The sequence below is a fragment of the Piliocolobus tephrosceles genome, chromosome 1 (genome assembly GCF_002776525.5).
Source record: "Piliocolobus tephrosceles isolate RC106 chromosome 1, ASM277652v3, whole genome shotgun sequence".
NCBI classification, from domain to species: Eukaryota; Metazoa; Chordata; class Mammalia; order Primates; family Cercopithecidae; genus Piliocolobus; species Piliocolobus tephrosceles.
In genome coordinates this window covers 92,941,104-92,957,131 of record NC_045434.1, presented here as the reverse complement: position 1 = coordinate 92,957,131, position 16,028 = coordinate 92,941,104, and the positions used below count along the sequence as shown (strand labels likewise).

Here is a 16,028-nt window from a genome sequence, read left to right as displayed (position 1 = left end):
TCAAGTGATCTGTTTGCCTCAGCCTCTCAAAGTGCTGGGATTACAGGTGTGAGCCACTGTGCCCGGTGCAAATCTTTAATCCTTCCCTTCACCTCAGATATGAAGTACAATTTCAAGGGCTAAGTCTTCTCTCCTCCCCCATATTTATGCAGGCTCCTATCCTATTAGTCTAGCTAAACAGAGAAAGTCATACAGTAGAGAAGCACTTGTGAGATTCAGGAACCAGTGAGGGACTACTTCTCTATTCAGGGAGCATTAAGAATGAAAAGAAACATCTGCCTTATGCCTCCCATAGGAGGTCCTTTTTCTCCTCCCCTATAGCCTATGTCCTGAAACCCACAGTGAAAGACACACATTCAACTCCCATACTTTATTGGGACAAAGGAGGAAGGATGCAAATCATCACCACAGGCCCACCCACCAGGGGTGTCCAGGCTTCAGCACCTAGTACAGCATGAGTACATTATCAATACAGACAACGTGGGAGGGGTGGAGTGAGGAAGAGTCCATACGCAGGAAGGAGACTAGAGGTCCTTCTAGGCTTGGGGGCTGAGGCATGTATTGTACTGGCACAGTCCACTTATGGATGAAGAAGGAGGTCTAGATTTCCATTTTGCAGATAGATAGGAAGGAAGACATTCCCTTATACAGATGGGAAAAAGGAAAGGGATTTCCTGGAGGGCAATTCCCTTTTGATATATTTGGAAGAAGAGCAGATTTCACCTTACAGGTGGGTATAGGAGGGAAGAAGGAAAGTTTATTTTAAACATTAGCAGAAATGTGGGAAGAAATGTCATTTTCAGACAGGGAAAATGCTTCTGGGATGGTGTTCACTGGCCATTCCATTCCCAGGTGACAGGAAGGAGACACATACGCAGGAAAGGATCCCAGGGCTACAGAACAAGGGAGGTATACCCCACAGGCACCAGACCCTCCACGCCATCCCGCCCACAGCGGAGCCAGTCCTCATCCACTGTGGTAATGACACGCAGCACTTCCCCACGCCGGAAGCTCAACTGGTCAGGTCTTGCAGCAGTATGATCACAGAGAGCCCGAACTGCCCTGAGGGGAGCCAGAGGAAGATACTGGGATGAAGTGAGGTAGGGGTGCCCAGCTGTCCCCAGATGTCACCTCTAGAGTGCCTTTGTTGGTTTGGCTCAGTGAACACTGACTGGGCTCTGGAAGGGACTTGAGAACCATTCATCAACATGGTGCTTCTATCTGGGGCCCCAGCCTTCTCCTGAGTGCCAGACCCACTCCAGCTGCTTATTTGACACTATTTGCACCTCTCTCTGATGCTTCAAATTCAACATAGGCAAACAAAATGACTCACCCTCAAAACCAGTCCCTCCTCATGTCGCCTGCAGTGGTAGACAGCACCACTTTCTACCCACACTTGCTCCTGGTAAAAACCTGGGCATCTCACTCCATACATCCAATCCATCACCAGAAACCTGTTTGGTGTTGCGATCTACTACTACTCCATCTACTCTTTTTATTTATTTATTTATTTTTTGAGACAGAGTCTCTCTCTGTTCCCCAGGCTGGAGTGCAGTGCTGTGATCTCGGCAGCCTCCGCCTCCTGGGTTCAAGCAATTCTCCTGCCTCAGCCTCCCGAGTAGCTGGGACTACAGGTGCCCACCACCACCACGCCTGGCTAATTTTTGTATTTTTAGTAGAGACGAGGTTTCACCATGTTGACCAGGCTGGTCTTGAATTCCTGACTTCAGGTAATCCACCGCGCCCAGCTGCCAAATGCTCTTATAAAATGTTTAGTGACCAGGTGTGGTGGCTCCCACCTGTAATCCCAGCACTTTGGGAGGCCGAGGTGGGCAGATCACTTGAGGCCAGGAGTTTAAGACCAGCCTGGACAACACGGCGAAACCCTGTCTCTACTAAAGCTACAAAAATTAACCAGACATGGTGGCAGGCGCCTATAATCCCAGCTACTCTGGAGGCTGAGGCAGGAGAATCCCTTGAGCCCAGGAGGCGAGGTTGCAGTGAGCCGAAATCATGCCACTACACTCCAGCCTGGGCGAGAGTGAGACTCTGTCTCAAAAAAAAAAATTATGTTTAGTCTCCATAACTATAAAAAAGGTATTGCATCGTATCCTCTTTTTATAGAAAGAATCCTGAGCCGGGCACAGTGGCTCACGCCTCTAATCCCAGTACTTTGGGAGGCTGAGGCGGGCGGATCTCCTGAGGTCAGGAGTTCTAGACCAGCCTGGGCAACACAGTGAAACCCTGTCTCTACTAAAAATGTAAAAATTGGCCGGGCACAGTGGCTCATGCCTGTAATCCCAGCACTTTGGGAGGCCAAGGCAGGCGGATCACAAGGTCAGGAGATGGAGACCATCCTGGCCAACATGGTGAAACCCCCTTCTCTACTAAAAATACAAAAATTAGCTGGGCGTGGCGGCACATGCCTGTAATCTAAGCTACTCAGGAGGTTTAGCAGGAGAATCGCTTGAACCCAAGAGGCGGAGATTGCAGTGAGCCCAGATCGCCCCACTGTACTCCAACTTGGTGACAGAGCTAGACTCCGTCTCAAAAAAAAAAATACAAAGCTGGGTGTGGTGGCACCCCTGTAGTCCCAGCTACTCGGTAGGCTGAGACAGGAGAACCCAGGATGGGGAGGTTGCAGTGAGCCGAGATCATGCCCCCGCACTCCAGCCTGAGCGACAGAGCAAGACTCTGTCTCCAAAAAAATAACATAACATAACATAACATAACATAACATAACATAACATAACATAACATAAAATATAAAATAATAAAATAAAGAATCCAAGGCTCAGACAAATGAGTGACACATCGATAATAAATAGAAAAGCTGCAATGCACACTAAGCATGGTCTTATTTTAAAGCCCAGGTTTTTTTACACTACCTCCCATCCATGCTGTGATAGCATATATGGTTACACACTAGTGCATCCTCCCCAGTCCTCCTTACCTATGGGTTTGCACCATGCTGGGTGCTGAGGCCTCAAGCTCCTGAGGAGAAGGCGTCTCAGGAGGTGCCCCCCGCTTCACAAGAGCCAACACACTCACTGTCGGGGGCAGCCAGCTAGATGGTCTCCTAAAAGAAGGGACATAGGGTCACAGCTCAACCCACCTCCAGAAAACCCAAAGAACCCTGGGGTTTGGAGGGAGGGAGAGGCTAAGGGGCCTAATTGTGGTTCAAAAGAGGTCAGGAGTTAGTCACTGCTGAGGGCAGAGTGTTAATTATTAGATACAGGCATTTTCAGGCTGATGAGGGAGATGACAACAAAAGTCCACAACACCACAAATCACAAGGAACCTATGGACCCAGCAGGGTCTAGAGAGGCTCAGAACGAAAGGGCCGCTAGAGAACATCTCAAGCCATTAAAGAACCACCAGTTATTGAGGCCTGGAGCAGGAATTTGCAATTTTGTTTGTTTGTTTGTTTGTTTGGAGAGGAGACAGGGTCTCGCTTTGTCAGCCAGGCTGGAATGCAGCAGTGTGATTACAGCTCACTGCAGCCTCGACCTCCTAGGCTCAAGCTGTCCTCCCAGCTCAGCCTCCTAGAGTAGCTGGGACTGCCACCAGGTGTGTGCCACCATGCCTAGCTAGTTTTTGTATTTTTCTATAGAGACAGGGTTTCACCATGTTGCCCAGGCTGTTTTTCATTTTTCTAAAAGACCAGATAGTAAATACAGTTGACCCTTGAACAAAGCAGGTTTGAAATGCGCAAGTTCACCTATATGCAGGTTTTTTTCAACTGAACAGAAAATACTGTATTCTCAGGATGTAAGACCCACATATACTGAGGGCTGCCTTTTCCAATACATCAACTATAGGACTTGAGTATGTCAGATTTTAGTGTATGTGAGGGTCCTAGAACCAATTCCCCACATGTACCTAGGGATAACTATATTTTCGGACCTAGGACCAAGAGGGAAAATTGAGATCATTATATAGGCACTTAATATAACCATTAAAATGTAACCATGTTTAGCTCATGGCTGTAGAAAAACAGACTGCCAACCTCTGCCCTAAAGGATCATCACTATAGAGTTTCAAATGAGGCCACTGGGAGATCTTAGAGTCAGAAGGTCATAGAAAGGACAAGGTACCCCATTACCTGGACTTTAGGGCTCCACTCTCATTTTCTGTGGGGCCCCCAGGCACTCCAAATAGTCTTCCCAACCAGAGGCCCCTGCCTGGTGCCATTTCATCTGTGGGCAGGGGTCTCTCCTGTGCACCTTCTTCAGCTGCAGTCCCATGATGCCCCGGTGCCCATCGGGAAAAAGGAAAGCCCTCAGTACCCCCAGAGGCATAGACCCGGGAGGCCTGGGTCAGCTGCTCCCACCAGCTCCCTGGTGTGGGAAGGTTTGGAGAGTCTGAGGGGTCTGGAGCAGCTTCCTTGGAAGTCCCCCAAAGGCTCTGGGCCAGCCGGCCCCCCAAGTGCAGCATGGCTTGCATAGTCTGCTGCAGAGCCGGAGGCGGGCCTGGAGGGGCAGGCGCCTGAGGCGGGCCCAGGGGCAGGTGGTGGTGGTGCTCAAAGAGCAGGTCCAGGTGGAAGGTGAGCACCGACAAAGGCTGCAGCAGGAGCAGCAGCTCTGTGGACAGGGAGGGACAGCCACCATGGGCCAGGGAGAAGAATCCTGTTGGCAGGTACAGGAGGGAGAGCAGGCCTGGAAAAGAGCAGGCCAACATCAGCTTCTGCCCTGGACCTAGTCCCAGAGGACCCCCCAGAGCAGCCCACCAGTCAGCACACATCCTCCCAGGCCTCACTCTGCTGGGCACTGGGGCAGAGAGGAGGAAGGATATAGTGAGCTATAGGACTGACATCCCTGCCTGCGTGGAACCTAGCCCAAATAGGAAGACACACACAGCAAGTGGTGACAAGTAACTGAGTGACAGTGCAAAGGCTACAGAGGAGGAGGACAGGAGAGCCATAGAAGCACATACAAAATGGTGTGGGGGTTGGCCTAGTCTGAGGGTAGAGGTAAGGTCTCACTGGGGAAGGACTCAAAGGATGAATGACAGTTCATGAGGAAGCAGGAGGGGCAGGAGGTAGAGGAACAACATAAGCAGGTCCCTGGAGCAGGAAGGGCCAGGCAGGAAGACTGTTGGCAAGACCAGAGAAAGCCCTGGCCTCCAAGGCAGGGGAAGAGGGCAGAGGTCAGACAGCCAAGGCTTTGGGTCTTTCATTCTATGGGCGATGGGCCTCCTTAGAAAGTTTTAATTAGAAGAGTAATAAGATCGGAGATCTGGATTAACGGCATTCTGGCACCAGTGGGAACCAGCAGGAGAGAACCCTTTCCTTCCCATCCTCCCAGCCCATCAGCCCCATCCTCTCCCATCTGAACCTCTGACCTGCATCTTCCTGGAGACTGGAAAACCACAGCTCCAACTGCTTGGTGCTGGGGGAGAAAAGAGGGAATGGAAGTTCAGGGAGGTGGAGGACTCCAGTCCTCTCTGGGTGGAGGATGGGAGATGAGATTGGAAGGAGGGGGGGCCTTCTATGGGGACATGAGGTACTACTACTGTGTCCCACTCATGATGCTCTTGCAGTCCCAGGTCGTGGGAAGGGCACTGGGAAGAAGGCAACTCACTTGAGAAGGCCCAGGATAAACGCATGGAAGCGGCTACGGCTGCTGCTCAGCGGGGCTAGACGGCTGACCTGGCTATACAGGGTTCCAAGGGAGCGGGTGCTGGAGCCTGAGAACGTGGGGTGCAGTCAGCCAAGCCCGGCCCAGCCCTGCGCACTGGCGGGTCCCACGCCCTCCTGGCTCACCTGGCTTCACCGACGCCTCCACCACGCTCCAGGGGCTGCTCCTGCGCTGCCCAGTGATGAGGTCCTTCCGGAAAGGCTTCAGCCCGTCCGCCACCAGGGCGTGGAGGGCCGGGCAGAGGGTGGTCAGCACCAGGTGCCCCACATCCGGGCTCAGCCGGCTATCACCCAACTGGGCCTGGAGGCGGCGCGATGCGGATGGGTCCAGAGATCCCTCCAGCCACCTCCCGCCAACTGTTCCCGCACCCACCGCGGAGCTCCATTACTCTCCTCATCCCAACACCCTCCCTCCAGCCACCTTCACCTTCTGCACCAAGTTCCGGGCGGCCCCGAAATGCGAGATGATTTTATCCACGGAGGCGCTGACGGCTATCAGGAGACCTGGGAGGGAAGGGAAAGGGAAGACGCTAGGAGGCCGCGCCCCTACCCAGGCTTGCCCGAGGGGCGTGGAGAGACTGCCTTCGGACAGCCTGAGAGAGCAGGGCCGGGGGCGAGGCGCAGTTCATTTGGAAGCGCGGGGTCGGAAGTCAGGGTGCCCTACCTTTCTTCTGCTCCTGCAGCTGACCAGTCCCACTCTGGGCTTCTGCCATCCACAGCCGCTGGGCTCCGGGGACACCGGCGAAGGACCACGAACTACGGACTGGCGTAAGGGAAGAAGGGCGTGGTGACACTTACCAAGGGTTATTCCGAGGACTCCGGGCTTCCACACAAGTTGTCTCTGGCGGGTCTCCCCGAAGGGGCTTGGGGAGAGGAGGCGCAGGGCCGCCTGGAGCACGGGGTAGCTCGACCCGAGCCTCGGAGTGAAATCCCGCACACTTCCCGGCACTCGCTGTCCCCCAGCCCCATCCCGGTTCTCGGTGCCCTCCCTCAGGGCACAGCCCCCACCTCCAGGATCCCGGAAATCCGGGAGCGAGACGGCAGCGCTCACCTCCCGCCTGCCCCGCTAGGGCCTGTAGGGCGGGAGAGGACAGGGCGCGGGGAGCGAGGTGCAGCCCTGCGCACCGCCCCGGGGCCCAGTCCAGCCCAGCGGAGCCCTGGGGAGCACGTGGGCGGCATGGACCAATGGAAAGACAGACAGAAGGGAAAGGGCGGAGACGGAGGGAGGCGAGACCCGAGGATTGGGAGGCTGGAAGGCGCCGGAAAGGGGAAACCCGGGTCCCGCAGCAGTCTTTCGGTGGAGGGTGCCCTCTTCATCCCGCATGGGACTGGACTCGCGGAGAGGGCGTGGCCAGAACCTTTAGGGCCAATGAGCTCCCGGGAGCTTCACCCTCCACCCCTCCCGAGCAAAGTTGGGGGACAGGCCCGAGATGCACAGGCCAAGGAATTCCACGGAGGGTGTGACCCAAAGTCCCTAACAGACTCGCTGGGACCCCCTAGACTTGGCATGGAGGCTGGGTAAACCCGTGTCCATTATGCCCAGGCGGGTCTGGAGGGAGAGAGGACCGGGCCACGGAGCAGGAAAGGCAACAACTTCCCCCCTCCAGCACTAGGAACGGGGCCAGATTCCCCAAAACCAACGAACTTGCTTGGAGTCGGCCGAAACTGAAGGGCGGGACCAAGCTGGGCAACCCCAGAAAAAAAGCGAAAATGGTGCCGGGCGATAGTGGGAGGGGCCTTGGAGTGGGCGGGGCGGCCCGCCTGAGGCGTGGCCCGCGGGGCTTGCCCGGGTCCGTCTTACGTAGCCTGGGCGGAGGCGATGGGCTCCTGGTCCAGCGAGGGGCCTTCGGCGGACGAGGTTGCGGTGGCAGCGGGGGGGGCGGGTACCTGGCGGGGTGGGGGAGCCGCGGCGGGGAAGGTGCTACTTCTGGGAAAGAGCGGGGACAGCAGCAGTGCCAGCTCGGGGCTGGCCAGGCAGGGCAAGGCTCCCCGAGTCGGAGGCGAATAGGCTCCCACTGGGGACAGGCGGACGGGCAGCAGCTGCTCCTCTGGGGGGCTCGGCGCCCCCAGCAGCCGCAGCCCGGCGCCGGGCCACCCGGCCAGAGGAGCCAGGAGCAGAGACCCAGCTGCGCCTGCGCCCCCACCCTCCAACAGGGGGCGCCCGTCGGCCGAGAACCGGAAAACCAGGGGCCGAGGGAGCAGGAGGGGACCGGCTGCAGGCGGGATTGGCGGGGCCAGGCGCAGAGGGAAGGAGGGCAGCGGGATGGGCAGCCAGGCAAGGAGGGGCGGGAAGAAGAGGGAGCAAAGAATTAGTCCCGTAACCCAATGACCCACCCAGTTTCCCTTTCCCGGAGCGCTCCCTGGTAGAAGGGGCGGGGAGGATGGGTGACACAGAATGGAGGGAAGACAGGGGGCCGGATTGGAAGCCTAGGAGGCGTGAGCGGCAGAAGCCCAGCCCTCCTCCCGCTTCTTGCGACCTCTTACCCTCCAGGCCGGCCTGCGCGCCCGGCTTTCCCGGCTCCTTCGCGGCTGGGGCCTCCTCGCCAGCCGCTGGGCTGACAGCCCGGCCCTCCTCGGACTGCCCCTCCGCTATGGGCTGCAGTCCGGGTCGGTTCTTCTTCCTTCGGGGAGGGACAGGCGGGGGTGGGGGCCGAGGAGGGACCAAAGCCCAGCCAGCTGGGGGGTCTCGAGGCGGGACTGGCGGGGGTGGGGCCCGGCTTCGGGACCGGAGTTCCTTGAAGGTGGTGACTTCCCGAGGAGGTGCCGAGGAGCCGCCCAGCGACCCCGAGGGGGGCAGCTCAGTGTCGGGCGAGAAGACTATGAGCCAGTCACTGCGATCTTTCTTGGCCTGCGGGACGAGGGGCAGCCCTGGGCCCCGCTTGCGCTTCTGGGCCAGCTCGTGGAAGGACGTGATTGTCCGGTGGGGCACCGGCTCCTCGCTGACGTCACTTCTCCATCCTCCATCAATTTTCCCTGCATCTGTTTTCGAGCCAGAATCAGTTACTCTTGTGTTGGTTTTCCAACCAGAGTCGAATTTTTCAGGTTCATTTTTCCAGCTAGAGTTAACATTCCCGTTGTTTTTCCAGCCAGTGTTATTGTTTTCCGTGGTTTTCCATTCAGCTTTAATTTTCTCTGTGTCAATTTTCCAAATTGGGTTAATCTTCCAACTGGGCTCCGTTTTCCCAGCGTCGATTTTCCCATCATCCGCCTCTAAGAGCTCAGAAGTAGGGAGATCCTGGTCCGCGCTCTCATCCTCTTCCTCCAAGCCTGGGGAAGGGAGGTCCTGGCAGGTGGTCAGGGCGTTGCAGTTCGAGTCCAGGCCAGGATCGGGTGAAGAAGAAGCTCCGGAGCAGGAATCAGGAGAGCAGCAGAAGCTGTCCGGTGAGCAGGTGCCAGGGCCTGCTGAAGCCAGTGGGGAACCCTGCTCCAGGGGGATGATACTGGGCTGAGGGTGGGCATCCTCATCACCAGGGAGGTCCCGCAAGTAGACTGAGACAGGGGACTCATCGGGGCTAAGATCTGAGCAGGAGCTGAGCGAGGAAGAGCAGCCTGGGTCTGAGGGAGAGGCAGCCCCCTCTTCCTCCTGTGATGCGTCCTGCCGGTTTTCTAGGCCCGGACCGTGCTCCTGGCAGCACCGGCAGGGCACAGCTGGGCTGTTGGAATTGGCGTCCACCAGGGTGCCACTGCAGGGTCCCCTGCTCTCCTTGCCCCCAGTGTCTCCTGGGGGAGGGGATGTGCTCAAGGGCCCTTCCCGTAGCTCAGGACGGCGGGACAAGTGCAGGCCCAGGGAGACGTGCTGGAGGTGGATGTGATTGAGGTTGCAGAGTAAAGCTCTCTGAGGAGACAGCATGGTGCCAGCGGCGATGGGATGGCTTCTAGAGAACCAGGAGGGTAGGGTCGCTCACATCCACCTACCTGGCAACCACAGGTGCAGACCTAGAAGACAGGGATGGCGAAGCCCAGCAAGTGAAGACAAGAGCTGCGGGAAGGACACCGAGGTGACTGACGACAGCAGCGGGCCTGAAGGCTCTGGCTGCTTTGAAAGATATTTCAATGAGATGCAAATCGCAATCGACTGGCCATTAGTTTCCACTGCAGTGTTTGCAGGTGGAGTCAAATGTAACCCCCCGGGAATGGAGCCAGGAGGGTCAGAGAACGCGGCTGCGCTCTGGATTTCCGAAGGGGGGCGGGGGCTTGGAAGAGGTCCGGGCCCAGAATGGACCTCCGGGTCCCTGCTGCCGCAATCTGGCCCTGCCCTCCTGCCTACCCCTTCCTTCCAGAGGAAGGGACCCAGGGAGACCCACCCAGATGCCCTGAAAGGAGGCAGGGGATGGGGGTGGGGCGATATGCAGAGTTTGCCTGGTGAATGCAGGAAAGGGGTGGGAGCTGGAGAGGAAAAGGATGGAGCAGCCGTCAGCTTGTCAACTCCGCATCTGCTGGCTGCCTCGGCCGGGCTCCAGCCTGCGCCCTCGCCCCTCGGAACAGCGGTATGTCCATTCTCTCCGCATTCGTCTCCATCGTTCAGTCACCACCGCACCCCTTCTCTATTCATTTCTCCTGCTCCCTTGTCCTGCCCCGCCCCTCGTGCCCTGGTCCATCGGTCTACACCCATGGGCCGAGCCCTTCTCACCAGGGTCCTCCTGGAACCGCTCCGGCCTTGGGCTTGTCCGCGGCTCCCACGGTCCCCGCCCGGCGGGGCACAGAGCGGGAGGGGAGGGGCACTAGCACAACCCACTCTGCGCAGCGCATCTGCACCCCTTCGCGCATGGGCGTGGCGTAGCTCAGACCCGCCCCCAGCGCTTAGCGTCTTGTGTCACCCACCTAGCGGGTTTGATATATCCCAAGCTTTTGGCCCCGAGTGGGCCCTGATGCAAAGGCCCCTGGGTCCTGCTTCCGTGAAGCGAGTCCTCCCAGCACCCCACCCCGCACATTCTGGAAAGAGCCAGACTCTGGCTGCGCCGAGCAAGAACAGAACCACAAGAAGGTTACACAATTATTTATTGAGAGCCTCCTCTCCCCGCCCTTGCAATCTCTAGGTCACTTTTTCCGCTTGTAGATTTTGCGCGCAAGCCCCAGAAAGATGGCTGGGGGCAGGGGCGCTGCGTACTGTTCAATGAGAGCCATAATGTGGCTGTAACTGTCTTCCTCATATTGCAAGAACACAGCCTGCAGATCCAGCTCCTCATATAGTGCCTTCACCCGGGCCACTTTCTCAGCCTCCTTCTGCCCGTAATTTTCCTAAAAGGGGTTGGAAGACAGGAAAACGGGCTTGGCCTTCCCCAGAGCCTCCAGGACCTCTCCACTCCCCTCATTCTCATATTTCAGAACATCTCCAAAGCCACCCACTCCTTTCCTCCCTCCAATTTTCAAGTGTCTCTAGGTAGCTAAGATCCCAAGCTTCCCTTCCCTATCCCAAATATTCCCTACATATTGCCTCAGACCAGGTGTCCTCTACTCCAGGGTTTCTCAACCTTGGCACTATTGAAATTTGGGACCAGATAATCCTGTCTGGGGGAGCTGTTCTGTGTGCTACATGTTTGGCAATATCTTTGGCTCCTACCAACTAGATGTCTGTACCACATGCACACACACACAGAGTTGTGATGACGATGACAAAAAATGTCTGCTGACATTGCCAAATGTCCCCTGGGGAGAAAAACTGCCTCCAATTGAGAACCACTGCTCTATCCCTTTCCACTAGCTCAGGGGCCCACCACCCTCTCTCAGGCACCTTCAGGATCTGGTACTGTTCCGGAGTGGCCCGTTGCAGACACTGAACCACCAGCCAGCTGCATTTGTTGTCCTGGATGTCAGTGCCAACTTTGCCGGTCACACTGGGGTCCCCAAAGAGGTCAAGGTAATCATCCTGGGCGGGGAGGGGGAAGGCAGCAAAGGAGGAAGGATGAGGTTCCTAGGCAGAGGAGGAGTGAAGCTGGTGCCTGTTCTCTGCTACTGCCTCCTGCCTTCCTACCTGAATCTGAAAGAACTCTCCCATCTCCAGCAGGATCTTCTTGGCATTGGCATGCTCCTTCTCACCATCAATTCCTGCCTATAGGGAAAGGTGGGTTAATAAGCCAAACCCCAGAGGTGCCTGCATCTTCCTGGCTGCTTCCTCCCATGGGGTCTTGCCCTACTGCAGCCCCAAATCTCTCCTCTCTCTTCAGACATCTTGGCTTCCCTGACCTAGACAGTCCTGACTGATGGTCCAACCTCATTCCCACTTATTTTTGGCTAGGACTTTCAGGGAGTCATAAAAGAGATGAATCCATTCTAGAGGGGCACAGCCTGTCTTCCCTCACAAATGTCAGTCCCCAAGTCATTCTGATCCATCTTCCTAATATTTTTGCCACCTCCAACTTCTTTCAAGATGAAAAGGAAATGTAGAGAAGCAAGGTCAGGGTAGACAGTTAATCCCACTGACTGCCTTTAATCCATTCTTTTCCCTCTCAACGTGGTTGATCTCCTCCGCACTCCTATCCATACTCAGATGCAGGATATACTGTTCCCCTATTAAGTGCTAAGCACTTTCATATCCCTTGCTTTGCTTAATCTTTAGAGTCCTGTGAAGTAGGAATTTTATCCCCAGTTGAGGAAGAGACTCAGTGAGACTGACTTGCTCAAGGTCACACAGCCTTTCCCCAGGGGTAGCAGTGTTTACGTTTTCTGCTCCATGCCTTCCTGTCCAAAAGCCCCCATTAGCAGAGGAGAGGGGTGAGGAGGCTCACTCACCATGTACATGGCTGCAGCTATAGGAAGGTAGAAGGAGTAGAAAGCTGTCTTGTACTTGACAATAGATTTATACCTGAGCAGGGGGAGAAGAGAAACTCCTCAGGAGGGCAACGCGCATCCTGAGCCCTACCTCGCTGTCCAGACATGGTTCGCACTGTCACTCACCTCTTTTCAGTGAATCTGCCAAGATCCACATTGCCCTGGGGGGCTGTGATGAGGTCCAGGGTCTGCCCAATCTCAGTCTGATAGGAACTCTAAGGAAGACAAAGACGGCCCATGAGCCAGGCTTTCTCAAGATATACGAAACCCTGGTATCCTGAGCCCAACATCCCATACCAGCTGACAACTGGGCAGAATCAGAAAGGCAACAGAAGGGGAGAAAGCCCCAAAACTCAAGGCCTATATTCATATACACCGTCCTTTATCACTCTTTCTTCCAATTACACAGGGACAGAGAAGCCCCTTCTTGCCACTACCACCACCCCACTTCCCAACTCCCTTCCTCGCTTTCTTTCCCTTCCAGGCACCCTGCAATCCTGTACCCTGAAACCAGGCTAGATGAGCATGTCCTATAAAGGCCAAGGCTACCATGGGCACCCTCTGGGCATCAGGCCCTGTCTGCAGCACACCTGCAGGAAGAGCTCGATCAGGTTCAGGTAATAGGGCTGCTCCCGGCAATAGAGCTTCAGCAGGCGGTAGATACATGCTTCCAGGAGGATAGCATCATTGATGGCATCCAAACCCACACCCGGCTATCATGACAGAGAAAAACAAGCAATCAATCTCTAGTCTCGGTTCATACTAAGAGCCATCATCCCAACACCTCAACCAGGCCGTATATACCACCTCCCTGTGGCCTGTCCCCATACCCACTGCTACTTTCCTGCCCACCATTACCTTCTGATACCAGCAGATCTGTCCACGGCGGGTGAGGGATGAATCCATGATGTCATCTGTCACCAGGAAGAAAGCTTGCAGCTAGGAAGAGTGGAATAAGACCTGCAGGGCTCATTACTGTTCCTTCTATCAGCAACAGAGCTGCTACTTTATATCTATATCTGTATATAGTTTTGCTTTTTTTTTTGGTGGGGGACAGAGTATCACCATTATCCAGTGCAGTGGTGCAATCATGGCTCACTGTAGCCTCTACCTCCCAGGCTCAAGTGATCCTCCCACTTGAGCTTCCTGAGTACCTGAGACCACAGGCACACACCACATGCCTGACTTTTTTTTTTTTTTCCAATTTATTTTTTGTAGAGACAGGGTCCTACTATGTTGCTCAGGCTGGTTTTGAACTCCTGGGTTCAAATGATCCTCCTGCCTCAGCCTCCCAAAGTACTGGGATTACAGGCATGAGGCACCCGGCCACAGCTGCTGCTTTTGATAGTCTCTATGAGCTGGGAAAGTCAGGATGGGGAGGCAGAAGACTTCTGTGCTATGGAGACTTGGAAAGTGATATAACCTGTTTGACTCATACTCCCTCGCCTATAAAATGGAACTAAAACACTCCTGTTTTTAGGTAAGAAACTAGAACAGATCTTTGACATCTCTAATGAGCCCTAGATTAGGCCTGGTATCAGGGAGATTAGGAAACACCTTCATATACCGTACTCTATTCTTGCCAAACACCTCAATGAATGCTTCAGGTAAGATTTATTCACGCAATTGACTTTACTTTACTTCCTAAATAAAAGAAGGTTATTCCCACATTGCCCCCAGCACTGTGTTTGAACACCCCGATGACCAGGAACACAGACTTACCTAAAGGAGCTCCTTAGCAGTACAGGTTAATCAGGTGGAACTGAAATCTGACTTTGACCTATGAGTCTTAGACATCTTTAAACATTTTTAAACACTAATTTTAACTAAGGCCTTACTCTTCTGAGTGCCCATCTGAAGGTACCTGAACGTGTCGGGTTTCCCACTAGACCATGAACTCCTTGGAAGCAGGGACAGTAACTTCTCCCTCGTAGCATTTGCAGAGCCTAGCACACCACTAGGCCTGGAGTGAGTCTCCTAAACACTTGTCTGACAAAGAAATTAAAGAATAAAACACTCTAACATTCCCTGTGATACTTCCTACAGTCAGTCATACTATATGTTTTGGTTCCTTAAATAGCTTTTCTTTTTTTTTTTTTTTTTTTTTTTGAGATAGAGTCTCACTCTGTCGCCCAGGCTGGAGTGCAATGGCGCCATATGGGCTCACTGCAAGTTCCTCCTCCCAGATTCAAGTGATTTTCCTGCCTCAGCCTCCCAAGTAGCTGGGACTACAGGCGCCCGCCACCACCAATTGCTAGCCTGGCTAATTTTTGTATTTTCATTCAGTAGAGATGGGGTTTTGCCACGTTGGCCAGGTTGGTCTTGAACTCCTGACCTCAAGTGATCTGCCTCCCAAAGTGCTGGGATTACAGGCATGAGCCACCGTGCCTGGCCTAATTTTGTATTTTTAGTAGAGATGGGGTTCCTCCATGTTGGTCAGGCTGGTCTCGAACTCCCGACCTCAGGTGATCCACCTGCCTCAGCCTCCCAAAGTGTTGGGATTACAGGCATGAGCCACTACACTTGGCCTAAAAGACATGGTTTTGAAGACTTCATCCCATCCTAATCCTGTGTGCTATAGTCGATCCACATTGCAAAGGAAGCATGCAACACCGCCTGCCAGAACCCAGCATGGGCTGTGGGGAAAGGACCGTTGCAACAATCACTGCTACTGTTACAGGCAGAGTCCTCAGGGAAGGAGGTATCCATCTGCACCTTTACCTCTGACCTAACCCCAGAAGAGTAGTGTGGAGGTCCCGAGCTTTCCACATCGAAGGCACATGTTTAATTGACTCTGTGTTTATTTGGAGTAGCATGGTTTCCCTGAAGCCACCCATTCACGGCCTCTCCCAAGGGTGACTGCAAGGACAATCTCATTTTGGCCACCACCACTCAACCATGATGGTCTCCAAGAGAATTAATTCCATGGCCTCTCCACATTTCCTCTGCCTCCTAGCACTGATTCTTAACCCCACCAGCACTTTCTATTTATTAGGGAAAATTAAAAAAAAAAAAAAACCCAGGCCAGCCACAGTGGCTCACACCCGTTATCCCAGTACTTTGGGAGGCCAAGGCAGGCAGATCACTTGAGCCCAGGAGTTCAAGACCAGCCCGGGCAACATAGACTCCATCTCTACAAAAAAAACTATTTAAAAAGCCGGGCATGGTGGCAGGCACCTGCAGTCTCAGCTACTTGAGAGGCTGAGGTGGAAGGATGGCTTCAGCCCAGGAGGTCGAGGCTACAGTATGCCATGACTGCAGCACTGCACTCCAACCTGGGCAACAGAGCAAGACTGCAAGACTCTGTCTCTAAAAAAAAAATTGGGACCAGGCGTGGTGGCTCACACCTGTAATCCCAACACTTTAGGAGGCCGAGATGGGCAGATCACTTGATGCCACAAGTTCAAGACCAGCCTCAGCAACATGGCGAAACCTAGTCTCAAAAAAAAAAAATTAGCCAGGTAGAGGCTCCCTCCTATAGTCTCAGCTACTTGGGGGGTTGAGGTGGTGGGAGGGTGGCTTTTGCTCCAGAGGCAGAGATTCCAGTGAGCCAAGATCATGCCACTGCACTCCAGCCTGGGTAACAGAGTGAGACTCTGAATAAAAAAAAAAAAAAAAAAAA

At 54.5% G+C, this 16,028-nt stretch overlaps 3 protein-coding genes across 9 annotated transcripts in view; 1 reads left to right on the top strand and 2 right to left on the bottom strand.

The window, feature by feature from the left end:
* Positions 1-355: 355 nt before the first annotated feature.
* RUSC1 (RUN and SH3 domain containing 1) lies at positions 356-10,406 on the bottom strand. Of its 3 annotated transcripts, XM_026448917.2 has the most exons (10): positions 10,269-10,406; positions 8,123-9,574; positions 6,303-6,401; positions 6,066-6,142; positions 5,765-5,939; positions 5,583-5,688; positions 5,344-5,390; positions 4,106-4,658; positions 2,954-3,079; positions 356-1,062 (listed from the first exon to the last, which is right to left on the bottom strand). In XM_026448917.2, exons 2-10 carry the CDS (start codon positions 9,486-9,488, stop codon positions 894-896), a joined length of 2,718 nt encoding a protein of 905 aa, XP_026304702.1. In that variant the 5' UTR covers positions 9,489-9,574; positions 10,269-10,406; the 3' UTR covers positions 356-893. The 3 variants fall into 3 exon arrangements, with proteins under 3 accessions (XP_026304702.1, XP_026304704.1, XP_026304703.1); XM_026448919.2 differs by lacking the exons at positions 8,123-9,574; positions 10,269-10,406 and adding an exon at positions 7,440-7,760; XM_026448918.2 differs by lacking the exons at positions 8,123-9,574; positions 10,269-10,406 and adding an exon at positions 6,647-7,298.
* Positions 8,825-10,699, top strand: LOC111543764 (putative uncharacterized protein RUSC1-AS1). Its single transcript, XM_026448921.2, has 2 exons — positions 8,825-9,019; positions 9,567-10,699. Exon 2 carries the CDS (start codon positions 9,697-9,699, stop codon positions 10,672-10,674), a length of 978 nt encoding a protein of 325 aa, XP_026304706.1. The 5' UTR covers positions 8,825-9,019; positions 9,567-9,696; the 3' UTR covers positions 10,675-10,699.
* Positions 10,619-16,028, bottom strand: part of FDPS (farnesyl diphosphate synthase) — an 11,903-nt gene continuing 6,493 nt past the window's right edge. For all 5 annotated transcript variants that reach the window (XM_023213956.1, XM_023213957.2, XM_023213952.3 and 2 more), the window contains 7 exons: positions 13,265-13,345; positions 12,997-13,119; positions 12,533-12,621; positions 12,368-12,440; positions 11,610-11,687; positions 11,370-11,504; positions 10,619-10,876 (listed from right to left, as the gene is read on the bottom strand). In XM_023213956.1, coding sequence (XP_023069724.1) covers positions 10,676-10,876; positions 11,370-11,504; positions 11,610-11,687; positions 12,368-12,440; positions 12,533-12,621; positions 12,997-13,119; positions 13,265-13,345 — 780 coding nt within the window. In that variant the 3' untranslated portion in view covers positions 10,619-10,675. The remainder of the gene's footprint in view (positions 10,877-11,369; positions 11,505-11,609; positions 11,688-12,367; positions 12,441-12,532; positions 12,622-12,996; positions 13,120-13,264; positions 13,346-16,028) is intronic.